General features: G+C 41.0%; 1 protein-coding gene across 2 annotated transcripts; it reads left to right on the top strand.

Moving 5' to 3' along the window:
* The first annotated feature begins 156 nt into the window (after window positions 1-156).
* Window positions 157-26,150, top strand: LOC133539752 (lipolysis-stimulated lipoprotein receptor-like). Of its 2 annotated transcripts, XM_061881899.1 has the most exons (11): window positions 157-365; window positions 4,058-4,387; window positions 10,557-10,676; window positions 10,979-11,035; window positions 13,595-13,741; window positions 15,032-15,235; window positions 15,325-15,381; window positions 20,478-20,594; window positions 22,875-23,166; window positions 23,240-23,672; window positions 25,632-26,150. In XM_061881899.1, exons 1-11 carry the CDS (start codon window positions 239-241, stop codon window positions 25,665-25,667), a joined length of 1,920 nt encoding a protein of 639 aa, XP_061737883.1. In that variant the 5' UTR covers window positions 157-238; the 3' UTR covers window positions 25,668-26,150. The 2 variants fall into 2 exon arrangements, with proteins under 2 accessions (XP_061737883.1, XP_061737884.1); XM_061881900.1 differs by lacking the exon at window positions 10,979-11,035.
* Window positions 26,151-27,856: the final 1,706 nt, after the last annotated feature.

Genomic DNA, 27,856 nt, shown 5'->3' with positions numbered 1-27,856 from the left:
TGTTCGAACAAGACGTCGTTCAGGGAGAATAGTTGTGGCTTTACACCTGTGCTCTTCTCCTATTGTTGGTCAAAGTTGTCCAATTCGACGCAAGTTGCGGGAAAACGGACGCGAAACGAGCCGACATGTGTGAGTCTTCACCTGCGGGCAGGAGTGATGCGTTCAGGGACTTCCCTCCTTCAGGGAAGACGACTCGGGGCGTCAACAAAATGGAGTCGACGCTACCTGGCTGAGGGGAATGCGTCGTTCTGTTGGTCGTCAAGTGGTTTGTCCACACTCTTTTATCGGGAGACAACGGGACGATCGAGCGAGACTTCGATTGGAGATGTTCTGGACACTCGTGATCGCCGCCGCTCTGGCAACAGGTAAGAAGAGGGGCCTTGCTTTAAACAGGTGGGCCCTATGGCGCCTGTGTCGTATCGGACATTTTGTCTCCTCTCAAGCGCACTTTGACTCACTTTCAGCACCCTTAGACTATCTTCTAAAGCAGGCCGGGTGCGATTTAAACTCGGTTTTTAATAGATTTGTTTTCGCATTTGATGTGAATTGTGGTCCACTTAGAACAAATGGCGTCGTGGAAGTTTCCCAAAACCTATTAACTTAGTTCCTAAACTAGGTTAATTAGCAATTAATGGGTTAATTAAGTAGTTTGGAAATTATTTTCTGTCACACCCCCCCCAGGCGACATTTTATTTATTTTATTTTATTTTTCCGAACCGTTCCTTTATTTAAGGAACACTTTATTAACATATTACCACCCCAGAGTTAATGTTTATTTATTTTTTATATGTATGTGACAATATTATGCTTTTGCCTCTCACGCCCCCCCCTCCCCCAGGGCAACTGCTCCTCCATTTAAGGAGCGCTTTATTACAATTTCTCACGCCCCCCTCCTGAAGTTTTTTGTTTTTTTTAATCTGTATGTGCCAAGATAGGTATTTACTAACACTAAAGATGCTATTATGCCATTGCCTCTCAAGCCCCCCCCCCAAACTGTTCCTTTATTTAAGGCGCACTTTATTAACATATTACCACCCCAGAATTAATGTTTATTTTTTTATCTGTATGTGACAAGATTATGCCTTTGCCTCTCACGCCCCCCCAGGGCAACTGCTCCTCTATTTAAGTAGCGCTTTATTACAATCTTTCACGCTCCCCTCCTGAAATTTTTTTTTTAATCTGTATGTGCCAAAATAGGTATTTACTAACACTAAATATGCTATTATGCCATTGCCTCTCAAGCCCCCCCCAAACTGTTCCTTTATTTAAGGCGCACTTTATTAACATATTAACCCCCGAGTTAATGTTTATTTATTTTTCATATTTATGTGACAAGATTATGCCGTTGCCTCTCACGCCCCCCCCCCCCCCCCCCGCCCTCCAGGGCAACTGCTCCTCCATTTAAGGAGAGCTTTATTACAATTTCTCATGCCCCCCTCCTGAAGTTTTTTGTTTTTTTTAATCTGTATGTGCCAAGATAGGTATTTACTAACACTAAAGATGCTATTATGCCATTGCCTCTTAAGCCCCCCCAAACTGTTCCTTTATTTAAGGAGCACTTTATTAGCATATTATATTACCACCCTAGAGTTAATGTTTATTTTTTTTAGCTGTATGTGACAAGATTATGCCTTTGCCTCTCACGCCCCTCCCAGGATAACTGTTCCTCTATTTAAGGAGCGCTTTATTACAATTTTTCACGCCCCCCCTTCCCTCTCCTGAAGTTTTTTGTTTTTTTTATCTGTATGTGCCAAGATAGGTATTTACTAACACTAAAGATGCTATTATGCCATTGCCTCTCAAGCCCCTCCAGAGGAACTGCTCTTCTATTTAAGAAGAGCTTTATTACAAATTGTCTTCACGCTGGCAGAGGGGTTAGTGTGTCTGCCTCACAATACGAAGGTCCTGCAGTTCTGGGTTCAAATCCAGGCTTGGGATCTTTCTGTGTGGAGTTTGCATGTTCTCCCCGTGAATGCGTGGGTTCCCTCCGGGTACTCTGGCTTCCTCCCACTTCCAAAGACATGCACCTGGCGTAGGTTGATTGGCAACACTAAATTGGCCCTAGTGTGTGAATGTGAGTGTGAATGTTGTCTGTCTATCTGTGTTGGCCCTGCGAAGAGGTGGCGACTTGTCCAGGGTGTACCCCGCCTTCCGCCCGATTGTAGCTGAGACAGGCGCCAGCGCCCCCCGCGACCCCAAAAGGGAATAAGCGGTAGAAAATGGATGGATTTATTACAAATTTTCACGCCCCCCTTTCCCCCCCCTGAAGTTTTATTTTTTTAATTTTTTTTATCTGTATGTGCCAAGATAGGTATTTACTAACACTAAAGATTCTATCATGCCATTGCCTCTCCAGCCCCCCGAACTGTTCCTTTATTTAAGGAGCACTTTATTAACATATTGCCACCTCAGAATTAATGTTTACTTTTTTTTATCTGTATGTGACAAGATTATGCCTTTGCCTCTCACCCCCCTAGGAGAACTGCTCCTCTATTTAAGGAGCGTTTTATTACAATTTTTCACGCCCCCCTTCTGAAGTTTTTTTATTTTTTTATCTGTATGTGCCAAGATAGGTGTTTACTAACACTAAAGATGCTATCATGCCATTGCCTCTCAAGCCCCCCAGTAGAACTTTTCCTTTATTTAAGGAGCACTTTATTAACATATTACCACACCAGAATTAATGTTTATTTTTTTTATCTGTACGTGACAAGATTATGCCTTTGCCTCTCACGCCCCCCCCAGGGGAACTGCTCCTCTAAGGAGCGCTTTATAACAATTTTTCATGCCCCCCCTTCTGAAGTTTTTTTTAAAAATCTGTATGTGCCAATATAGTTATTTACTAACAATAAATATGCTATTATGCCTTTGCCTCTCACCCCACCTCCTGCCCCTCCCCTAAAAGTTAATGTTTATTTGTTTTATCTGTATGTGCCAAGATAGGTATTTACTAACACTGAAGATGCTATGGCTTCACGGTGGCAGAGGGGTTAGTGCGTCTGCCTCACAATACGAAGTTCCTGCAGTCCTGGGTTCAAATCCAGGCTCGGGATCTTTCTGTGTGGAGTTTGCATGTTCTCCTCCCACTTCCAAAAACATGCACCAGGTGATAGGTTGATTGGCAACACTAAATTGGCCCTAGTGTGTGAATGTGAGTGTGAATGTTGTCTGTCTATCTGTGTTGGCCCTGCGATGAGGTGGCGACTTGTCCAGGGTGTACCCCGCCTTCCGCCCGATTGTAGCTGAGATAGGCGCCAGCGCCCCCCGCGACCCCGAAAAGGAATAAGCGGTAGAAAATGGATGGATGGATGAAGATGCTATTATGCCATTGCCTCTCAAGCCCCCCAGGGGAACTGTTCCTTTATTTAAGGAGCACTTTATTAACCTATTCCTGCACTCTCTAAAGTTAATGTTTATTTTTTTATCTGTATGTGCCAAAATAGTTAATTACTAACACTAAAGATGCTATTATGATATTGACTCACACACCCCCTTAAAGTTAATGTTTATTTTTCTATCTGCATGTGCTAAGATAGTTATTTACTACCAATAAAGATGCTATTATGCTGTTGCCTCTCACGCCCCCCACCCCAGGGGAACTGTTCCTTTATTTAAGGAGCACTTTATTAACAAATTTCCGCCCCCGCCCACAGTAACCGGTCGAGGTTACTGTGGTTATACAGTTCTCTATACCGGGTAGAGTGTAATAAATGTTAGGTCAGGAAAAACACGGAGGCTATTTCATCCCTACAAGCCTGTTTCGCAGGTTTCCCTACACTACTGTGTAAAATAACTTTATATTGACAGATAGACCTGAAGTCTTAGTATAGATCAGCGTTGAATTAAAAAAAAAAAAAAAAAGACTTATTTTAGCATTTTATGATTGAGGTGAGCCCTAAAGGTTAAGAAAATAAATAATTAAAAAAAGAATGAGTCATCCCAAGCATGCAGAGCTAAGTTATGACTGTCCTGACTCATCAGGAACTCTCAGTGATACTGTGATGAAATAGTTTGTCATCAAGCAGAACATCCTTCCATAACGTTCCTATCCTTCTAGAGTCCACCATGGCTGTGCCAGTCCAGTCTCCGGTGAAGAGGTACGTGGTCATCCTCTTCCAGCCCGTCACCCTCGCCTGCAACTTCCAGACCTCGGCCACACAGCCCCCTCTGGTCATGTGGCGCTACAAGTCTTACTGCCGCGACCCCGTCCAGGCGGCGCTCAACCCCAGCAGCGCGGACAACATCCTGTCTCAGAACAACCCCAACTATGACCCCAACATCGAGTGTGCCGACAGCCAGCGCACGGTGCGCATCGTGGCGTCCAAGCAGGGCAACTCCGTTACCCTCGGCTCCGAGTACCAGGGACGCAAGATCAGCGTCCTGAACAGTGAGTTTGAAAGAATGTGCTGCTTCTTATCTTTGTGGCCATGATACCTGCACAAAGACATTCAAATGTGCCCGTGTGTACAGTGGGGCAAAAAAGTATTTAGTCAGCTACCGATTGTGCAAGTTCTCCCACTTAAAATGATGACAGAGGTCTGTAATTTTCATCATAGGTACACTTCAACTGTGAGAGACAGAATGTGAAAAAAAAAATCCAGGAATTCACATTGTAGGAATTTTAAAGAATTTATTTGTAAATTATGGTGGATAAAAAGTATTTGGTCAACCATTCAAAGCTCTCACTGATGGAAGTATTGTTCTTCCTCCAAACACGACGACTTGAGTTTATACCAAAATGGATACATGGATGATACAGAAGAGGATTGGGAGAATGTCATGTGGTCAGATGAAACCAAAATAGAACTTTTTAGTATAAACTCAACTCATCGTGTTTGGAGGAAAAATAATACTGAGTTGCATCCCAAGAACACCATCCTACTGTGAAGCATGGGGGTGGAAACATCATGCTTTGGGGCTGTTTTTCTGCCAAGAGGACAGGACGATTGATCCGTGTTAAGGAAAGAATGAATGGGGCCATGTATCATGAGATTTTGAGCCAAAACCTCCTTCCATCAGTGAGAGCTTTGAATGGTTTCCACCATAATTTACAAATAAATTATTTAAAATTCCTACAATTTGAATTCCTGGATTTTTTTTCCCACATTCTGTCTCTCACAGTTGAAGTGTACCTATGATGAAAATTACAGACCTCTGTCATCATTTTAAGTGGGAGAACTTGCACAATCGGTGGCTGACTAAATACTTTTTTGCCCCACTGTTTATATATATATATATATAAAATATGTATGTATTAGGGTTGTCCCGATACTTAGGGTTGTCCCGATACTAATATTTTGGTACTGGTACCAAAATGAAATCCGATCATTTTCTATGCTTTTCTAATTAAAGACACCACAAAAAATGCAATTATTGGCTTTATTTTAACAAAAAAACTTACGGTACATTATACATATGTTTCTTATAGCAATTTTGTCCTTAAATAAAATAGTGAATATACTAGACAAGTTGTCTTTTAATAGTAAGAAAGCAAACAAAGGCTCCTAATTTAGCTGCTGAGGCATGCAGAAACATATTATTTTCATTCTATTATTTTATCAACATTTTTAAGGACAAGTGGTAGAAAATGAATTAATAATCTACTTGTTCATTAATTGGTAATACAGTATCTGCTTACTTTCTCTTTTAACATGTTCTATCTACACTACTGTTAAAATGTAATAATTATTCTTTTGTTGTTTGGATACTTTACATTAGTTTTGGATGATACCACAGATTTGGGTATCAATCCGATACCAAGTAGTTACACGATCATACAATTGTCATAATTTAAGTCCTCATGTGTCCAGGGACATATTGCCGAAAAGAAGGGCCTCAGCGGTACGCATTTGTAATACACATTTCCACCATTTGTGGCAGTAATGACAATATAAAGCAAACAGAAGAAGTCAGAGAAGTTTCTCAAGCGCAGTCAGACCGGATGTCCGTCTTAGTTAAAAGAAAACTGGTTTTGTTTGTTTAAATTGTACCCAAACATTTAATAGTGGCAGACAGATTTTGAAAAAACTAAAATATTTTTTTTAATCGACTGGGACTCGTTACACAAGAATTGCGAGTCATTCGAAAATATATATATTTTTTAAACCCCTATTAATTACATACCTTAATTGTTTCTAAACGGTGTCTGTAAAACGGCAGATCAAACAAAACAGAAGTCACTAGCTGCAAAAGCTAACTCTCCAACAGACTCTAACTACACTGTGACGCTTTGGTGAATTTACCCAAAAAAAACAATACAAAAAGAATGCCATTGTAAGTTAATACTAATACAGACACTTGTAAACGTGCTAGCATATTAGCTCATGCTTACATTGCGATAGCATGTACAAATATGCATGAAAACACTCTTACAGACATCGCACATGGGACAGTTTATTAAGTAAGAATTGTTTTAGTTATATTCTAAAACTTACAAATGTTGCTTTGAGTAATGAATGAAAAACAAGTACAAGTAGTAACGTTACGGACGGTGAGAAGACAAAACAGCACTTCTACTTCCGGTGTAAAGTTTTAAACAGCAGGAAACACTGCAGCCATTATTTTATTGTTTGCAGTCTTGCTCCATATGAAAATTAAGTAGCTTGGAGTCATCAGTTTGATCACTGTTTGTCCACACTGTAACTGAAGCTGTACGTGAAAACCGGGGCCAATGTTTCATGAAAATTCTTGTCGGCGAATCCTACCAAAAGGGTTTCAAACGAGGTACCAATGTCATTTTCAATAGTAGAATACAAATACACCTGAAATACAGCACTTAAAGGCTGACTTATGAAATGTTGTCAACACTAAAAAACAGGATGTTGGAAGCGGGGATCAAACCTGGAACCCTTAAGTTTTTGGCACGGCCACTCTACCAACCGAGCTATACCGTTCCATAACCTGTATTATAACCATGCTATGTTATTGTTATTGTAAGAGCGAGCACTGAGGAACTATTTTTCTAGCGTAGTAACTCATCGGGGTGCTACGGTATTAGCCGTAAAAGCTAAGTAAGGCAAGATATAAGCTAGCTTCTACAACTACACGAAACAGAAGAAGTCATAGAGAAGTTTCTCAAGCGCAGTCGGACCGGATGCTGCACACAGCGCTGTTATTGTGAAAGTGTGCTGCTGTTCTCAGCTTGACGAGTACGGAGACGACTTGAGGATGTTAAACAAACCAAAAAAAAACTGCGAGCCTTTCAAAATGTGACTGCTCTCTTTGCTGTGGCGGGGTGCCACTATCAACGTGTGTCCAATGCTATTTATAATTTAGGAAACATTCTACAGCAGGGGGTAGGGAACATATGTCTCGCGAGCCAGATGTGGCTCTTTTGATGACTGCATCTGGCTCTCGGATAAATCTGAGCTGACGTTGCTTAACACGATAATTAATGAATAATTCCACTCTGTCAGTCCACCCCAGGGCAGCTGTGGCTACTTACGTAGCTTACCAACACCAGGTGTGAATGAATAATGATGAGTCCCACTTCTCTGTGAGCTCTTTGAATGTCTAGAACAGGGGGGCCCATTACGTCGATCGCGATCGACTCGTCGATCTCGGAGGGTGTGTCAGTCGATCTCAAGCCAGGCATTAAAAAATAGACATAAAAATGAGCAATCATCAATCATACCAAGACTTCACTTTCGTCAGTTGTTTGACATTCTCGGCACCCGAGGATCTTGTGAGATGACGCTGGCTGCTGCGAGCTCATATTTAAGAAAAAAATCACTAACAGGGCGGACGCAGAGAAACACATTTTATTTCTAGAGACTCCGTACCTACTGTCAAAACTCTAAAGACCGACTGCACAGTTCCTGTCTTCACCATAAAAGACCTGTTTCATCCTGCCTGTGCTAACAAAATAAGAGTCTCAGAAAGCTAGCGTGCACAAGCTAGCAAGCTACGGAGTTTGATGCCAATGTATTTCTCCCCCGCCCTCAGCGACCGCTTTCTCACTTGCTTGCCCACCCGCACACTCACTGACGTCACTCACCTGCTGCCAGACATTAAAGGGCCACACACATATGCTACTCTCATAACAAAGTGTTTAAAAACGAGTATGCAAGTTGGACAAATGAGATGCCAAATCCAACCACTTTCATGTGGTATTGGACAGAAAGGAGGACTTTTTTTTTTTCCTTCACTTGAAAATGCGGACGTTATCAGCACCACTGTCTAATTCCAATCAATGCAAGTCATCAGAATCAGGTAATACACCAACTTATATTCTTGTCTTCATGAAAGAAAGGAATCTATGTGTGTTAAACATGCTTGTATTATCATTAAACACCTTTAACTTGTTAACAAAAATGTCTCTCATAAATAAATAAATATAAATTATAAATAGGAATGAGGTAGATCTCCTCGACTTGGTCAATTGAAAAGTAGCTCGCCTGGAGAAAAAGTGTGAGCGCCCCTGGTCTAGAAAAAGCGCAATATAAATCTAAGTTATTATTATTATTATTATTAATAATTCCACTTGTAATCACAGTGTTAAAAATAACGTTCAAAATATAAAACATTCTCATGCATTTGTAAACCATCCATCCGTTTTCTACAGCACCTGTTCAAGAAGTTGCGTTAATGGTAAGAAGTTATTTATTTATCATTGGTTAGTGTGGGGCTTGCCTTCCAGAGGGTTCTTCAGACTACCAAGCACCGACATGAGAACCTGTTTCAGGGTTACAAAATTGTTATATTTTTCAATAAGTCTCTCAGTTGCTTTCCAGCAATTGTCTTTTTCTGTTTCGTTCTCGCTCGCACTCTGGCTCCAGTTGCTTCCCTGTCTCTCCTCCTGGCTGCTGCTTATAACAGAGCGACAGGTGATTAGATCAGTGGTTCTCAACCTTTTTTCAGGGATGTACCCCCTGTGAACATTTTTTAAATTCAAGTACCCCCTAATCAGAGCAAAGCATTTTTGGTTGAAAAAAGGAGATAAAGAAGTAAAATACAGCACTATGTCATCAGTTTCTGATTTATTAAATTGTATAACAGTGCAAAACATTGCTCATTTGTAGTGGTCTTTCTTGAACTATTTGGAAAAAAGATATAAAAATAACTAAAAACTTGTTGAAAAATAAACAAGTGATTCAATTATAAATAAAGATTTCTACACATAGAAGTAATCATCAACTTAAAGTGCCCTCTTTGGGGATTGTAATAGACATCCATTTGGATTCATGAATTTAATTCTAAACATTTCTTCATTAAAAAACAAATCTTTAACATCAATATTTATGGAACATGTCCACAAAAAAATCTAGCTGTCAACACTGAATATTGCATTGTTGCATTTATCTTCACAGTTTATGAACTTACATTCATATTTTGTTGAAGTATTATTCAATAAATATATTTATAAAGGATTTTTGAATTGTTGTTTTTTTTGTGATATTTAAAAAAAAATCTCACATACCCTTTCGCATACCTTTAAGTACCCCCAGGGGTACGTGTACCCCTATTTGAGAACCACTGGATTAGATAACAAGACCCAGATGGGCCATCTACGCACCTGTCGCTGAGTTCGAGGCCAGTCCTGGCACACCCTGCTTCGCTGCAGGCCTGCAGGCCACGCTCCTTCCACAGTTAGCTTCAGAATATTAACGCTATTCCAAAAAATAAGAGACCTATTACACTCTAGAAATGTTGGTCTTACTTAAAAATGCATGTGTTTAGTTGTGTGCAGTGTTAAAAAAATATTATATGGCTCCCACAGTAATACATTTTAAAATATTTGGCTTTCTTGGCTCTCTCAGCCAAAAAGGTTCCCGACCCCTGTTCTACAGTATTCCTATTCAGCGTGGCTTGTAGTTTGATTCTATTTTTAAAAAACATCTATACATACCATAAACCCTCATATCTGTATTCTCAGCTCTTGCTTGCCAGTGACAGTCACAACTACAGTACCAGGCTAGCCCAAAGAGGTGCTCTCACCCGTCTTAAACCCAAAAGTGATGTTTTGAAAAAGACTGTAATGTATGGAGCAATCACTTACTGGAATAGACTTCCACAATATCTGCTATCAATCACCAGCATAGTGGGCTTTAAGAATAGACTAAAAGGAGAAGTATTGCGTAAAGAGATTATTCTAGATTGTACCTAATGTCATGACTGTTTTTATTGACTATTGAGTATTTTATTGATTATGGGATAAGCAGCAGAAAATGGAAGGATGATACTTTTTCGTCACTTATTGTTTGTCTTTGGTACACTAATGTGTATATTTTAGGCCATTGGTTCTTTGTTTTATTTTTGCAAAAATGTATACAGTATATCTATTTTTATATTGCTATTTTTATCTTTGGTATGAAAATTATTATGTAACAACATTTATTAGTATTTTTTGGTTCTTTGTTGTTGCTATTTTTGTATTATGACAATTTATTATTGGATCATGTTGTACTGCATTATAATCGTTTGTTCTGTGGTTGTGTGATGTTTTTTGCCTGGACCCCAGGAAGAATAGTCTCCACTGCGGTGTAGACTAATGGGGATCCTTAATAAACTAAAAAAATAAATAAAACTAAACTTGCATGCGGCGTGCTCCATTTCAGACGCCGACCTGAACATCGCACAGACGGCGTGGGGCGACAGCGGCGTCTACGTGTGCTCTGTCAGCTCGTCCCAGGACCTCACCGGCAACGGAGAAGACTACACCGAGCTGATTGTTTTGGGTAAACGCCCCTATTTTTGTACTCTTCTCTCCGCTTTGCCTCCTCCTTTGGCTTTGGCTCTCCCCACTCCCGCGCGAATGCACTATTTGGACAAAAGTTTTGAGACATTTAGAGGTTGCAACGAGTACTTATATTGCTGGCCCAGTACTTTTGTCCATCTAGTTGTAAGCAAATGTTGCCGGCAAACTTGAGAGAATCTGCAAAGAAACAAAAGAAAAGAGGGCGTGTGTGCAGGTGTCCATTGCGTGATGTAGGTAGAGCGCACATTATTTAGTAATTGTGGCTTTATCTTTCTTTCACAGAGAGAAAGTCAAATGCTACTGACCTGCTGCCCGGCATTGAATTACTGGTTATGGAAGGTAGTACAAGTCCTCATAGGTCTGAGTGAGTGAGCCTTAGTCGTGTCGGTGGACTCGGGCTCCGTGTGTTTGATCAGCATCTCAGTCCGCAGCTGGACATCCACAAAATGCCTTTTCCCACCAAAAGTTCAGGACTCTTCAAGTTCCTGGAAGTGTGCCTGGAACTAACGGTGTGTTTCCACTGCATGTCACCGTTCAGGTCGTTCTACCCTGATTTAATGTCAATAGACTGACAAGTTCAGGTCGTAGTTCTTTTAAATGCAAATATTTTACAAAATGATACGATTTAAAAACAAAGTGTACTGGATTTTACACAAAAACTAGCCAGGCTCTTGTCCTCAGTGTCCAACAGTCGGAAGTCATCCTCTCAGTAAATGACGAATGCATGAGACTCAGACGAGTCATTTTGATCCATTTAATCTGTAAATAACAATATTTAAATACCGTATTTCCCTGAATAGCCGCCGGGCATGTAATATGCGCCTGCCTTGAATTACTGCCGGGTCGAACTCGCTCCCCAAACTTATTAGCGCATGCTTACTTGTACCGCCGGGTCAAAGTCGTGACGTCATTTCCAAAATGGCGGAGGAGTTTTTTTTTTGCTTTTACTATGTGTAAACCAGGGGTCTTGTTCCACAGATCACACTGATGGTTGTGATATAAAACAACTAACATTGGCTCTGTAACACATTATAAACGCAACATAAGAATTACCCAGAATTCCAATGCATTCATGACTCTTGGCTATATTATACTATAAAACCAAACACCAAGAATAAACCTTTGAAAGGCAATTTAAAATAAATAAAGAATAGTGAACAACAGGATGAATAAACGTACGCATAAATCACCAACTGAGAAGGTGCCTGGTATGTTAACGTAACATATTATGGTAAGAGTCATTCAAATAACTATAACATATAGAACATGCTATACGTTTACCAAAAAATCTGTCACTCCTAATCGCTAAATCCGATGAAATCTTATGCGTCTAGTCTCTTACGTGAATGAGCTAAATTATATTATTTGATATTTTACGGTGGGCTTCACGGTGGCAGAGGGGTTAGTGCGTCTGCCTCACAATACGAAGTTCCTGCAGTCCTGGGTTCAAATCCAGGCTCGGGATCTTTCTGTGTGGAGTTTGCATGTTCTCCCCGTGAATGCGTGGGTTCCCTCCGGGTACTCCGGCTTCCTCCCACTTCCAAAGACATGCACCTGGGGATAGGTTGATTGGCAACACTAAATTGGCCCTAGTGTGGGAATGTGAGTGTGAATGTTGTCTGTCTATCTGTGTTGGCCCTGTGATGAGGTGGCGACTTGTCCAGGGTGTACGCTGCCTTCCGCCCGATTGTAGCTGAGATAGGCGCCAGCACCCCCCGCGACCCCAAAAGGGAATAAGCGGTAGAAAATGGATGGGATGGATATTTTACGGTAATGTGTTAATAATTTCACACATAAGCCGCTCCTGAGTATAATTCGCACCCCCCGGCCAAACTATGAAAAAAAACTGCGACTTATAGTCCGAAAAATACGGTATATATATATATATATATATATATATATACATATAAAAAACGTTGATGGAGGGTTTTTGAAGTTGTTTTAAAGGCTTTGAAGGCTACAAAGCTGATATCTATTTGCTGCATCTTGCAAGCGTTTTTTTTTCCTTAAAAATCATTAAAAAAAAACATTTTAATAATGATATATATAGCGGCGGTATAGCTCGGTTGGTAGAGTGGCCGTGCCAGCAACTTGAGGGTTGCAGGTTCGATTCCCGCTTCCGCCATCCTAGTCACTGCCGTTGTGTCCTTGGGCAAGACACTTTACCCACCTGCTCCCGGTGCCACCCACACTGGTTTAAATGTAACTTAGATATTGGGTATCACTATGTAAAGCGCTTTGAGTCACTAGAGAAAAGCGCTATATAAAATATAATTCACTTCACTTCATTGTGAACGACAGGCAAAATTCTGAAAAAAGTGCAGTTCCCCTTCAATGGTTAAACTTTTATTGTTTAAAGACTAGTTTGTACTGTTATTTTTTTCCTGGCGTGCATTGTGTCCTACTCTGTTTTGGGGTCCTTGAGCACAGTGTAAAAAAAACCCCACCCATCTGGCATTCTTCTGAGTAGAGAACGATCACTGTGTGGTAAAAGAGCACAGCTTCTAGGTCATTGTGCACAATTAATATGCTCGGACTGTCATGTGTTTATATCAGTTTATATTAGGGTTTTTCGTTTCAAAATGGGGAAAGACATTCATGTCTCTGATTTCCATGTTAGCATACAGGCTAGCCAGATAGCGCCAGTCAGTCCGTGAGTTCTTCAAAGTGCAGTCATCAGTCGCAGTCTCTCCAGGCAACACAAACTGTCCCGCGGTTTATCGATACAACCCCGTGGTAGTCCTGGATGATTACCTTCGCCAGTAGCGTCCCCTACTGGACACAGGCAATGAGCCTCGGCGGATGTCAAACTTCTCAACCGCTGCCCGTCTCTGTCCTGTTTTCCATTTGAATCTGCTGAGTTTCCCCGATTGGAAGTGCATCCTCCTTGCCTTTCAGATTGGCTGCTGGTGGTAGTAGTGGTGATGGGCTTCCTGTTGCTGCTGTTGCTGATCGCCATCTGCTGGTGTCAGTGTTGTCCGCACACGTGCTGCTGCTACGTCAGCTGCCCCTGCTGCCCTGAACGATGCTGCTGCCCGAGGGCGCGTGAGTACCCTTCAACTTACGGGAAAAGAAAAAAAAAACATGTTGGTATTATTCTTTGACGTGCACACAAGGGCTCTTTTGCGGCCATATTAGATCGTAGGCCAGGTTTGGCACCCTAGCAACCACACCTGGTAACGCAAATTTAGGGGTGTCCAAAATGCGGCCCTCTGCATATTGTTGGAAAAAACTGTAAAAATGTTAGTTAAATAAAAGGGCACAAAAATGGAATGAGTAAAAGCTAAAGTTTTGGTACTAATAATTAATACTAATATACTTTGTCAGCTATAACACAAAGTTTTGTCTTTAAAAACTGCTTACATCATTTTTTTTTAAACTACCACACTAATAAACACCATTAAAAGTGTAACTGAATTGTTGCAATTATTGTGCTATTATTATTTTTATTATTATTTTACTCTTACAGGACAAGGTCCACAACACATTATTGGGAAGAAAAAAAAACGTTAAAGAACAAAAAGATGTAACGAAATGAGAAAAAGCTGACATTTTGATGCTAATCATTAAAATAATATACTTTGTCACCTATAACAGTGGTCCCCAACCACCGGGCCGCAGCCCGGTACCGGGCCGTGGCCCGATTGGTACCGGGCCGCAGAAGAATTTTTTATTAATTTTTATTAAAAAAAAAAAAAAAAAAAAAAATATATATATATATATATATATATATATATATATATTTTTTAAATTTATTTATTAAATCAACGTTAAAAAGCACAATATACACTTACAATTAGTGCACTGACCACAAAAACCTCCCTTTTTCATGACAAAAACCTACCTTTTTCATGACAAAGGAAAAAAAAAAAAAAAGGACTACTTATAGCTTGGATCGGGCTGGAAAATAATACGTCAAACGCACGCGTCATCATACGAGTCATCATACCGCGACGTTTTCAACACGACACTTCGCGGGAAATTTAAAATTGCAATTTAGTAAACTAAAAAGGCCGTATTGGCATGTGTTGCAATGTTAATATTTCATCATTGATATATAAACTATCAGACTGCGTGGTCGATAGTAGTGGGTTTCAGTAGGCCTTTAATCGTTGGAAAAAACAACAGAAAAAATGTAAGAAAAAAGATGTAATGCAATGTGAAAAAGATGACATTTTTATAGAAATTATTATTAATACTATACTTTGTCACCTGTAACACAAAACAAACAGTTTTTTCTTTAATAAATCTGTCTGTTTTTAGCAGTTATTTTATTTTTAAATATTTAAAAACATCCCAAAATGAAATAAAATCCCACATTTCTTGCTCCCGCAGTCTACGAAGCAGGAAAGGCGGTGAAGAAAGGCATGGCTAACCAGTACGCGTCCACCCTCTACGCCCCCAGTGTGTACGCCCAGCCCGCGTACACCGGCCAGCTCACAAACCAACCCCCCATGCCCATGCTGCCGCTGCCCAACGGCGTCGGAGTCCCGCCCCCCCACAACGGCTACGCTCGCGAGTACGACGCCGCGAGCTCTGGTAAGCAGATAAATCACCTGCCTCCATTTTTGAAAGTCACTTCCTGTCTGTGTGTAGTCAAGATGACGCTGTTGTGTGTTGCTGTGTAGTGGGTCAAGGCTCCCAGGTGCCTCTGCTGCACGGCCAAGATGGCGGCGGCGACCACAGTAAGTCAATGCAAAGACTTGGGGATTTTAAATACAATTATTAACTATTGTAAGTGCAAAAAGGAGTTAAACACCACAAGTACAACTTAAAAACAAAGACCTGGGGTGTCCAAAGTGTGGCTCGTGGGCCACCTGCGACCCGCGACACATTCTACTAGTACCATTACAAACAAAAAAAACAAAGTGGAATAAAAGAGCAAACAAGTGAAATGTAATGAAAACAAGTTGTAAACTTGACTCTAATAATAATAATAATAATATTAATAATAATAATAATGGATTAGATTTATATCGCGCTTTTCTATTGTTAGATACTCAAAGCGCTCACAGAGAAGTGGGAACCCATCATTAATTCACAGCTGGTGGTGGTAAGCTACATCTGTAGCCACAGCTGCCCTGGGGTAGACTGACGGAAGCGTGGCTGCCAGTCTGCGCCTACGGCCCCTCCGACCACCACCAATCATTCATTCATCATTCATTCACCAGTGTGAGCGGCACCAGGGGCAAGGGTGAAGTGTCCTGCCCAAGGACACAACAGCAGCGATTTGGATGTCAATAGGTGGGAAGCGAACCTGCAACCCTCAGGTTTCTGGCCGGCCGCTCCACCCACTACGACATGCCGCCCCTAGACGCCATGCCGCCCCTAATAATAATAACCAGGCATGGGATTTTTCCGTCCTTTGTTAGAGATCCGTCTTTTTTATCTATGTGAAAATATAAAAATATATTTTCCGGTTTTCTTCGTTTAATCCGACCTACAATGTCTGTTAAAATCGTCTCATTGCCATACGTGCCAACAACTACGGTTTTTCCGTAATGAGTACGGTTTTTGATAATCCATTCCTGTTTACGGCTGCAGTGGTAAAAACTACAGTTTTCCATGATTTCCATGATTAACTTAAAAATCTAAGTTTCTTAACTACATTTCCCAGTAGCTTGGCAGGAGCTTTGCTACTTTTTAAATGGGAACATTATCACCAGACCTTTGTAAGCGTCAATATATACCTTGATGTTGCAGAAAAAAGACCATATGTTTTTTTAACCAATTTCTGAACTCTAAAAGGGTGAATTTGGCGATTTAAACGCCTTTCAATTGATAGCCTGTCGAGCGATGACCTTTCACCCGTGACGTCACAACGTGAAGCGATCTGCCATTTTCTCAATCTTATTACACGCACCAAGTCATATCAGCTCTGTTATTTTCCGTTTTTTCGACTGTTATCCCGTAACTTGGAGACATCATGCCTCGTCGGTGTGTTGTCCGAGGGTGTAACAAAACGAACAGAGACGAATTCAAGTTTCACCAGTGGACAAAAGATGCGAAAGTCCCTCGTTTGTTCCGCACACTTTACCGACAACAGCTATGCTACGACAGAGATGGCAAGAATGTGTGGATATCCTGTGACACTCAAAGCCGATGCATTTCCAACAATAAAGTCAACGAAATCTGCAATATTGGAAAATAGACCATCACTGAATCTGCCGGAGTGCGAGCTATTCAGGGACGACGGCAGTCTCTTCCCGCAGACGAGTGAAGTAAACCCCCTGGATATCTTGGCTATGACGTGATTTATGCCACTTCTGTCTCATTTTGTCCACCAAACTTATAACGTTGTGCATGAATGCACAAAGGTGAGTTTTGTTGATCTTATTGACTTATGTGGAGTGTGCTAATCAGACATATTTGGTCACTTCATGACTGCAAGCTAATCGATGCTAACATGCTATTTAGGCTAGCTGTATGTACATATTGCATAATTATGCTTCATTTGTAGCTATATTTGCATCCAGCCTTTCCCTCCACCCACATTTAATGCCAAACAAACACATACCAATCGTTGGTTAGAAGGGGGATCACCGAATTTGTCCTAGCTTCCTCCTGTGCCGCTGTCTGTCGTGATATGGCTCAATAGCTTCAGTTTCTCCTTCAATTTCGTTTTTGCTACCTGCCTCCACACTCCAACCATCCGTTTCAATACATGCGTAATCTGTTGAATCGCTTACGGCCTTGAAATCCAAGTCTGAATCCGAGCTAATATCGATATACTATACGCCATGTTTGTTTCTGTGTGGTCACGCTGTGACGTCACAGGATAATGGACGGGTGGATATAACGACGGTTAAAATCAGGCACTTTGAAGCCGTTTTTCGGGATATTGTGTGATGGGTAAAATTTTGAGAAAAATTTAGAAAAATAAAATAAGCCACTGAGAGCTGATTTTTATTGGTTTTAATCCTTCAGAAATTGTGATAATGTTCTCCTTTAAACAAGTAGCTATTTCTGTAGCTTAGCTATTTTTAGACCCACGTAGTGGTTAGCTAAGCTACATGGTACAAAAGAAGAGAAAGAGATAAATGGACTAGTGTACCTCCATGGGCAGGAGACAAAATATACGGGAAACATCAATGATGATTGGTTGGTTTATGTATAAGACAATCTACGATTGGTTGGTTGCTTTACTACGCTGAGTCACGATTGGTTAAGATTGGGGCAAAACATTACGGACAGGTCAATCAGAGGCAAGATAGGGCGGTCAATCACAACAGACACGCACATCCCAAATGACGACGAGAATCTGAGAAGAGAAAAGGGAATATTAAAGCGGACGATTTATATATTTAAAAAAATTGTGGAAAATTGCAGAGGTATTCTCTTCCTTAGATTTTTCTTTAGTTTACCTTGTACAGTTGTGATCAAAATGATTCAACCCCCACACTATTTTGGTGTTTTAGCAAGTTGGACATTTATTCCGTATTTTGTTTATAGTCATATCAAATAAAGATGTGTCAAACAGACAAATGCAACTTAAATTGTAACACTGTATTTTACAAAATACCATAAAATGAATTTTTTCTTAATATCTCATTGACAAAATTATTCAACCCCTTGAAGATCATAACTCTTAAGAACAGAATTTGAATAAGGTCTTTTCAATCAGGTGTTGAAAACACCCGTAGATGTGATTAGAACCATAACGAGCAACAATTAAACTGATTGAAAAAGACTGTGACGCTCAGCTTCTTGTAGATGGTCAACGGTGTATTTGCAACATGATGAAGTCCAGGGAGTGGTCAAAGAAGTCAAGAGAGGAGGTAATTTCTCTTCATAGGAAAGGATATGGATATAAGAAAATAGCAAATACATTACACATTCCAAGAGACACAGTTGGGAGCATAATTCGCAAGTTTAGAGCTAAACACCACCTGGGCGTGGTAGAAAGAGGATGCTGTGTGCGTACAGTGGTGAAAACCCCCCGGGTAACAGCTGAGGAACTACAGCAGGACATTGCAGAGGGGGGAACGCAGGTTTCGTCCCAGACAATAAGGCGCGCACTACGAGATGAAGGCGTCAATGCCAGAACTCCCAGGCGCACCCCACTTCTGACTACCAGGCACAAGAAAATAGACTCCAGTATGCCAAAAATCATCTGCACAAACCCCAAAGGTTTAGGGAAACTGTTCTATAGAGTGATGAGACAAAACTGGAACTCTTTGGTTATATGAATCAACGTTATGTCTGGAGGAGAAAAAATGAAGCTTACAAAGAGAAGAACACCTTTCCTACTGTTAAGCATGGTGGTGGGGGGGGTCAATCATGCTCTGGGGCTGTTTCTCTGCCTCAGGTACCGGGAATCTCCAGCGCGTTCAAGGCATTATGAATTCTATTTCCTACCAGGATATATTAGCTGCAAATGTCATGAAGTCAGTGACGAAGCTGAGGCTTGGGAGACGTTGGACCTTCCAACAGGACAACGATCCCAAGCATACCTCCAAATCATCATCAGAGTGGTTGCAGAAGAAGGGCTGGAAGACTCTGGAGTGGCCTTCACAGTCGCCAGACCTAAATCCTCTAGAAAACCTGTGGTGGGACTTGAAGAAGGCAGTTGCAGCACGCAAGCCCAAGAATATGAATGAACTGGAGGCATTAGCCCAAGAGGAATGGGCTAAAATACCTGTAGATGGTTGCAAGAAGCTTGTGTCCGGTTATGTATCACGTTTGAAGGATGTCATTACTGCCAAAAGGTGTTCTACTAAGTACTAAAGATGCATGGAACTAGGGGGTTGAATCATTTTGTCAATGAGATATTAAGAAAAATGTCCTTTTTTTGGTGTTTTGTAAAATACAGTGTTACAATTTAAGTTGCTTTTGTCTATTTGACACATCTTTATTTGATATGACTATAAACAAAATACGGAATAAATGTCCAACTTGCTAAAACACCAAAATTGTGTGGGGGTTGAATAATTTTGATCACAACTGTAAGCGCAAATCAAAACTGCTTCCAACATGGAAGACATGGAATACACATTTAAGAACACACATGATTGTGGCAGACATGTGATGACTTTTGCTACAGTATAGCCTGTCTAAAAGCTACATTTCATTTTCATTGGTGTTTTAGAACAAGACATTAGCTGACATTTTGTTGATTATTTCTAGTGTTTGTATTTTGACATTGAAAAGTTGAAAAATGTTCCGCTTATTTCCAGTCTTTTTCATTAAGTTCAAATCACATGCCTGAAAAATACAAAGCTGCCCTTGCTCAAAGAATAATAATGAATCAAAATCATTGCTGTTATGAATTTTTGACATGTTCAAGTTTCAAATTTTTCACATCAAATATTCCCTGTTTTTTATGACAAACACAAATACACAATATTTCCCCCCAAAAGATTTTCAGATATTTGATGTGCAAGTAATTGGAGCCGAAAAATACATGATTTTCATCAACCAAAAGGCATAAAACCAAAAACTTTATTTTCATGAAGTTGATGAGATTTAAACATTATAAAGTTAATATGATTACATTTTTTTTTTTTTTTACATATGACTCATTTGTAACATTTTTATGGATGACACCCTTCCGGCAACCCAGGACCAAACTTGGAGGGAGCCCTAAAGTTAATTAAAAAGTCAAAATATTGTATTTGTTTTGAAAATGAAAAATACTAAAATGGCCCTGCATGCTTTCGTTTTTCTGTGTGCTGCCCTCAGTCAAAAAACATTGTATAGAAAACCCTAACTTTAAGCTTTTTTACTTTATTTATTTATTAACAATATGTTATGAAAAAATATTTTGACTTATTTTGGCCAGCTCGAAGTGGCTATCGCATCCAGGTGGACCCTGATGGCAACGCCACGCGCGCCATCTACTACATGGAGCGAGAACTGGCCAACATGGACCCATCGAGACCTGCAAACTACAATCGCCGTGAGTGATTAACTTCCCTTCTTTCCACATTTCCTACTAAGCTTAAATGTTGTAATTATTCAAAAAAACGCGGCTGTTTGTGGGTAAGCTAATTAGCCTAAACCCTAATCTAATCTGTGGTTGTCATCGGCGATCATGACCATGTGGTATCTGTGTTTTCGAAAGTAGCACCTTTGGCTCGAGAGACGAGCATGTTAGCCATGGAGCCAAGCACCCGCAGTATGAGGATTTGGCTCTTAAAGTGAATGTGTGTACTCTAGGGGTGTAACGGTACACAAAAATTTCAGTTCGGTACGTACCTCGGTTTAGAGGTCACGGTTCGGTTCATTTTCGGTACAGTAAGAAAACAAACAAATATAATTTTTTGGGTTATTTATGTACCAAATTTGTAAACAATGGCTTTATCCTTTTAACATTGGGAACACTATAATAATTCTGCCCACGTTAATCCACATTAAATTGCCTCAAGTTGTCTCTTTGATTAAATAAAATGACAAACCCTTTCTTCTACATATAAAAAGTGCAACATTTAACAGTTTCAAGTCAACTCATCATGCTTAATTTATTACAGCATTTGGGAAGCCTGTAGTTGACTTTTATTATGTAAATGTTATATTTTTGTCAACATGTGATAGCAGCGACCCTGCCATTCAAAACTAGGCTGCTACATTACTAATGATTAATGTAACTATAGCTGAAAAATAGTACAATAGCACTAGGAGAGACTTCATCCCTGAAATCTATGGAGTTCATGTGAAATAACAGACGGACAGAGCTTTGCTGCCCCTAACACACGCACGCACGCACACACACACGCACACACACGCACACACGCACACACACACAGCAAAATGAGCTAACGTAACGCTAAAAGCTAATTAGCCTTCACATCACCTCAAGCCAGAACTGTGAGCGAGCTGAACTGCAGTTTAAGTTTCTAAAATGTCAACGGGCTCATAGTGATGTTTGTAATAGTTGTGACTGGAAAGTGTTTTTTATAATTTGGGGAGTGTACGATGTCCGCTGCTAAACGCATGTCTGCTCGACAATGAAGCATTTACAACATGCGTTCTGAATACGCACTGCTGATTGGCTGTTACATCGCTCTGAATACGCACTGCTGATTGGCTTTGTATGTAACCAATCAGATGGTTGTGTGGGCGGGACAATGCTGGGTGCTCACTGCTCAGACAGAGGCAGAAAGCAGAGCAGCTTGTTAAGACTTTAGAATACAAACTCGTTCGATACGCCCTCGTACCGAACCGAAACCCCCGTACCAAAACGGTTCAATAGAAATACACGTACCGTTACACCCTTAGTGTTCTCATAATTCCTTGCTGCTACGTTTTCCGCTAATTTTAAGGATAAATCATGGCAGGGTTTCTCACACATTCATTAATTTGTGGCGGCCCGCCACGAAAGAATTACGGCCGCCACAAATAAAATAAAAAAAATAAATAAATAAAACGATTATTTTTTTTTTTTTTTCGGCTTTTGACTCGCTCGACCGCTCATAAAAGCAATGGGACTCTGTCTGTGAATGGAGCTTGTGGTTACATATTATATAAATATGTGTGTGTGAATGTTGTCTGTCAATCTGTGTTGGCCCTGCGATGAGGTGGCGACTTGTCCAGGGTGTACCCCGCCTTCCGCCCGATTGTAGCTGAGATAGGCGCCAGCGCCCCCCCGCGACCCCAAAAAGGAATAAGCGGTAGAAAATGGATGGATGTAAATATTTTATAACTATGTACATAAAGTGTTGTAATTATATTCCAACTCCGCGTTCTTCTTGGTCATCGCCGCCGCCGCCCAAAACCCCCCGCCGCCCGACCACACCACCACAAAAAGATACCTGACCTGTGGGAAAGACTGCATGGGTATATGTTACCTGATTGTATGAAACATTTACTATCAAACAAGCTAACACTTGCAGAAATACATTTGAGGTGAAAATAGGGCTTTGGAAAAACAGGAGTTCTGGGAATTCCTGGAATTTTTTTTTTTACTTGGAAAATGGTAGATTGTCCAGGATGAGTGTGAGGTGTTGAAAGTGAATAGTAGGAATTCTGGGGAATCTGGGATGTACATTTTTTTCGTGAGCTCGCGATTCCAGGATAAAAACTGTGGACTGTGGAATCCGGCAAACTTTTGCGGCAGAATGAAAATAATAAAGAGAGGAGTTTTTGGTGTGGAATATTTTACATGCGAATGTTTTGGCAGTCACACATAAAGCTGTGGGGTATGTGTCCGTATTAAATGTTCCCCCGTTTGTCCTGCCAGCGGACAACGTGAGCGAGGTCACGTCGCTGCACGACGTCGCGGATCCACGGGCCCGCGTCGGTCGCTCCCAGCCGCCACCCCTGTCGACCCTCTACGACGAGGACGAAGCCATGAGTACCATCAGCAGCGTGTCGCAGCACATTCACCGCCGTGACGGTGCCCCGCGCCGGGGCTACATGGGGGACCGCGTGCGCGCCCACTCCATGGAAAGCCTGGACGAAATCGGCCGCCGCTACGGGCGCGACGATTACCCGCCTCACCGCCGTCCGGACGAGCCCAGGGGAAGGCGAGGGTGAGTCGGCGCTCTTTGCATGTCAAAAGGGGCGGAGTGTTGGAAACGTCAACTTGTACGCTCGCCTCTTTAGCTCGGATGACGAATTGAGCAGCCGCGGCGGTTATGATCGAGTCGCCGATGACCGCAGACGCCGTGACTACTCCCCCGATGACCGTCGAAGAGGAGGGGGAGGATACGGTGCCCTGCCGGGGAAGCGCAGCCGGAGTCGCGATGACCTGATGGACCTGGATAGAGAGCGGCGGGCGGGCGGCGGACGTGACCGGCGAGACGACTACGATGACACCTTCCTGCGGGAGGCCATGGAGAGGAAGAGGCTTGGCGAGCAGCAGAGGGCCCGTAGCCGTGACCGACTGGACAGCGAGGAGGCGGGCAGGGCGCCACGCGGACCCCCGCCCCTTCCCCTCAACCCCCCCTCTGGACCCAGCAGTCACATGCAGCCTCTGCCGCCGCCATACAGCGACGACGAGAGCGTGGCGTCTTCGAGGAAAAACAACTTGCGCAAGGTGAGTGTCTCCGGGACCAGCTGACTCATTAGGTCTCAAATAGTGGGGGTGCGATGCCAGGGGAGGCACGTGCGGCCCTGGGAAACACGCTTTATCAGTATCATGCTGGGTATTACAAAACGTGCAAACTACTCATTTTTGTTTTGTAGGTTAGTGTGTTTTATGTACAGTTGGCAATATGGCCTCATTCTTAGATGGATCTCGCGTGAGATGAAGAGGAGGGTTTAATCATTTTGCAATGCAGTCTGCTGAAAATGATGGAAAGCGCCACTTTACATAGCAACTGACGCTTTTGTCAAAGTTGGAATTGCCTTAAAACACATTTGAAGATATTCAACACTCCACTGCCATCTGGCGGCTAAAGTGGATAGTGCATGCCCCAAATTTTTTCATGTTTCATGTGTCAGGTAACCCACGCCAAATGGGTCCATGTTAACTAACCCCTTCGTACTGTATGGTGCTCCTGAGTTGATAGTGCTGATAAATTAGAATGTATCATTATTTATTGAGTTTATTTAATTTTATTTTTTTTATTAAATGGCTCAAGCCAGTCAATAAAAAAAAAAACATGTTTGTAGTTGATCAATAATCAATTACATATCCGTGTGCGGCTTTTTAAACACATCACAAAATGCATGTTTTTTTGTTTTTTTATTGCTGCTATTTTTACTGTTGTTTTTTAACATTAACCTTGTTTTTTTAGCACTAAGCCTGTTCTTGTTTTGAAAAAGACGCAAGTTATTTACATTTTTGTAACCGCCCACCAAGCAGCATAGTTCCATTACTTATACTTTTCTAAACCATTGTTGTGCTGCCAAAAAACATGTTTCTCAGTGGTATGGCCTGCAGCGGTACTTGGCTGTAATACACTTTTCCACCACTAATGGCAGTATTGACAATATCAAACAGAGGAAATATGGAGCTAAAGTATAGAGAAGTTTTTAAAGTGCAAAAATTATGACTAAAATTGTGATGCTGTATTTTTATTTGCACTTTAATTTTATTGGCAGTTTTTTAAACAAACGTATTATTAATTTGGTTCAAATTTATTTATTTTCAGCACTGGGTAATTATGTATTTATTTATTTTTCAATGTATTTATCAATTTTTGCAGCATATTAGATTAGTATTTATTTTTGTAATCAGGCTGACCTAAGCCTTGATAATAATCTTTGTGATTGATACATGCGTTCATACCATTCAACAAGGTTGTATACTGTAGGTTAGATTTAATTACTTAACATGATTACAATCAAGAGTAAGATTACTAATTCAGTGTTAATATTTGAGTGGGCCCCAGGCCCCTCTGTAGTGGAAAAGTTGGGCCTTGTGGTCCAGAAAGTTAAGAATGAAATGGTAAATGGGTTATACTTGTATAGCGCTTTTTGACCTTTAAAGTACTCAAAACGCTTTGACCCTTTTTCCACATTCACACATTCACCCACTGAGGGCGGGAGCTGCCTTGCAAGCCCCTAACCATGACCCATCAGGAGCAAGGGTGAAGTGTCTTGCTCAAGGACACTACGGACGTGACGGGATTGAAGGTGGGGATTGAACCAGGAACTCTCAGGTTGCTGGCCCGTCACTCTCTCAACCGCGCCACGCCGTTCGCTGATATAAATAAATATTTTTGAACAAATCAGTCCTTTTTTTATGCAAAACCCTAAAAATAACTACAGCTGAATTTAAAAGTCTGTGGCTAAATTAGAGCCACATAATTTTTGTACGCTTTATAATCCAAATAGTTGACTAATCGTTAAGATAGTCGATGAATAATCGACTATAAAAATAGTCGTTAGTTGCCGCCCGAGAGTTCACATTCCTGAATTTGTTATTTTTAATGTAAGATAATCTGTTTATTTTGTTTCCTTTAAGGTTAAAAAAATATACGTTGTTATGCAGACGTGCACTTATAGCAATTTTATAGGTTCTGACTCCTGAGTTTGTGTTCTTTCCTAGAACGGAGCCGTCAGCCGCGAGAGCCTGGTGGTGTAAAAAGTCGCCGGCGGCAGGAAGGAGCGCCGCAATAACACCACTCGGTACCATACCCTAAAAAAGTTTAATATTTAGATTGTACAGTTGTTGTTTTTTAATATTCTGCTAATTTGTCGTGCTTTTTTAAAATCGCTTCATTTACATAACCTTATTGCAAATTGAATATATACTTTTATCGAGTGTGCGCGTGTGTGTCTGTGTGCGTGCTTGTGTGTGTGGGTGTGTGTTGCAAATGTTTTTTACCTATCAAACATTGTGGCTGCCACAAGTGCCTTCAAATTGTACAGTTGTTTAGTTTCACTTTCACTTTTTCAGTAGAAAATGTGCAGGGATTTTAAGAGGGTGTCATTCGTACTTGCATTTAGTAACTACAACCACTACTTTTTACTCAACTTTTTTTTTTTTTGCAATTTTAACAATGTATAACAATATTTTGTAACTATGAAACCATATTTTACAATAAAGGTCCGTCCTGCTTGGCCAGCTCTGTGTTGACTGGCGTTTTGCCACCAGAGGGCGCCATCACACTGCGCACAACTCAGTGTTGGCTCTGCTTCAATGCCATTGGCTTTGTTGGGATCCTGGTTCAGAATAATCCCAACAAAATAAATACAATCTAAATCTTTCCAACCTTAAATATATGTTATCCACACAATAAATACACTTATTTTCAATCAATCAATGTTTATTTATATAGCCCCAAAATCACAAGCGTCTCAAAGGGCTGCACAAACCACGACGACATCCTCTGTAGAGCCCACATAAGGGCAAGGAAAAACTCGCCCCAGGGGGACGTCGGTGGCAGTGACAATGATGACTATGAGAAACCTTGGAGAGGACCGCATATGTGAGCAATCCCCCTCCCCCCTATTTTATAGCTTATATGACACAAAGTAATTAATAAGGAGAAGATTTAGGACTAGGAAACATTTGGAGAAAGTGTGCTGAAAACCACAGAGCCGCCACCAATAGATCAATATAGTGCTGTGGAAAACTGGAGCAAACTGTCCTGGCTGCTAAGTGACTTAAGACCTCACTAATAAAAACAAAAACCTTATCAGTGTCACTCTTTTGGAGCCAGTGTTCATTTGAAGAGAAAGTTTTCCCCCACACTTTGAAAACTGGGGCTTATAAGACGGTGCGACGAATTTATGGATTTTTATGCACTGACGGTCATAATAAAAATAAAAAAACAAGCAAATACACTAAAATGGTGTTTTAATGCTTGTGCTACGATGCCATATGACGAGTTTGCGCACTCCATTTAGTGCTTCTAACAGGAAGTTGAGTGGTGCTCCGTCTTCTAGCCATTCATAGCAATTCTACTCGTATGGATTCTTCGTTCCTCACTCCAAGTTTTACAATGTGACTAAAACTATGCATACTGACTAGACTGTCCCACGTGTGATGTCTGTAGGAGTGTTTTCATGCATATTTGCATCTGCTATCATAATGTCATGAAGTTAGCATCAGCTAATATGCTAACACATTTACGAGTGTCTGTGTTAGTATTATTACATTTCAATGGCATTGTTTTTGTATTTTTCCAGTTTCGCAAATTCCTCAGTAAATTAACTAAAACGTCATTGTGGAGTGATTGAGTCGGTTTAGCTGATTGGAGAGCTAGCGTGCGCAGCTAGTGGGTCCACGACGATGACTTATGTTTTGTTTGATCAGCCGTTTTACTGCCCTGTTACAGACACAAACAATTAAAGTATATAATTAAACATCTACAGAACATTTCTTTGTCGGGTTGTACGATATACCGGTTCTAATTAAGTACTGTGATACCAATTAACTGAAATTTGTACTTAACTGCCTTTTAAAAGTATCTGTATCATTCTTTCATCTGAATACCGCTGTGGGGTGTGTGCATACAAGCAATAACATCTTGGAGAGGAAGAATGTCAAAAAAACGATAATTCTACTTGTTATTAAAGAGTGTGCGTTTAGCGTAAAATGGAGGTATTTGGGCTTCAAAACTAACGATAAAGGTGACTTTAAATAAGGGAGTAACACGCCTCAAGTTTTGCTTTAAAAAACATGCCTCGCTGAATAGATAGATAGTACTTTATTGATTCCTTCAGGAGAGTGGCGATTAGTTTTACCACCTTTGCTTCAAACTTAGTAAACATTTAAATAATCAGCATTCAGATCTGCCCAAGGAGTTTAACTAGTGACAGATAATA

The sequence above is a fragment of the Nerophis ophidion genome, linkage group LG21 (genome assembly GCF_033978795.1).
Source record: "Nerophis ophidion isolate RoL-2023_Sa linkage group LG21, RoL_Noph_v1.0, whole genome shotgun sequence".
NCBI classification, from domain to species: domain Eukaryota; kingdom Metazoa; phylum Chordata; class Actinopteri; order Syngnathiformes; family Syngnathidae; genus Nerophis; species Nerophis ophidion.
Note: the sequence above shows the minus strand (reverse complement) of the source record. Positions and strands in the feature narration are given on the sequence as shown.

Bases quoted from the DNA above. Each gene is read 5' to 3' on its own strand.
- LOC133539752 (XM_061881899.1), top strand. From the start codon at position 239: ATGCGTCGTTCTGTTGGTCGTCAAGTGGTTTGTCCACACTCTTTTATC. The intron at 366-4,057 runs GTAAGAAGAGGG...CTATCCTTCTAG, and splicing joins CGCCGCCGCTCTGGCAACAG to AGTCCACCATGGCTGTGCCA. The intron at 15,382-20,477 runs GTAAGTCAATGC...TATTTTGGCCAG, and splicing joins AGATGGCGGCGGCGACCACA to CTCGAAGTGGCTATCGCATC.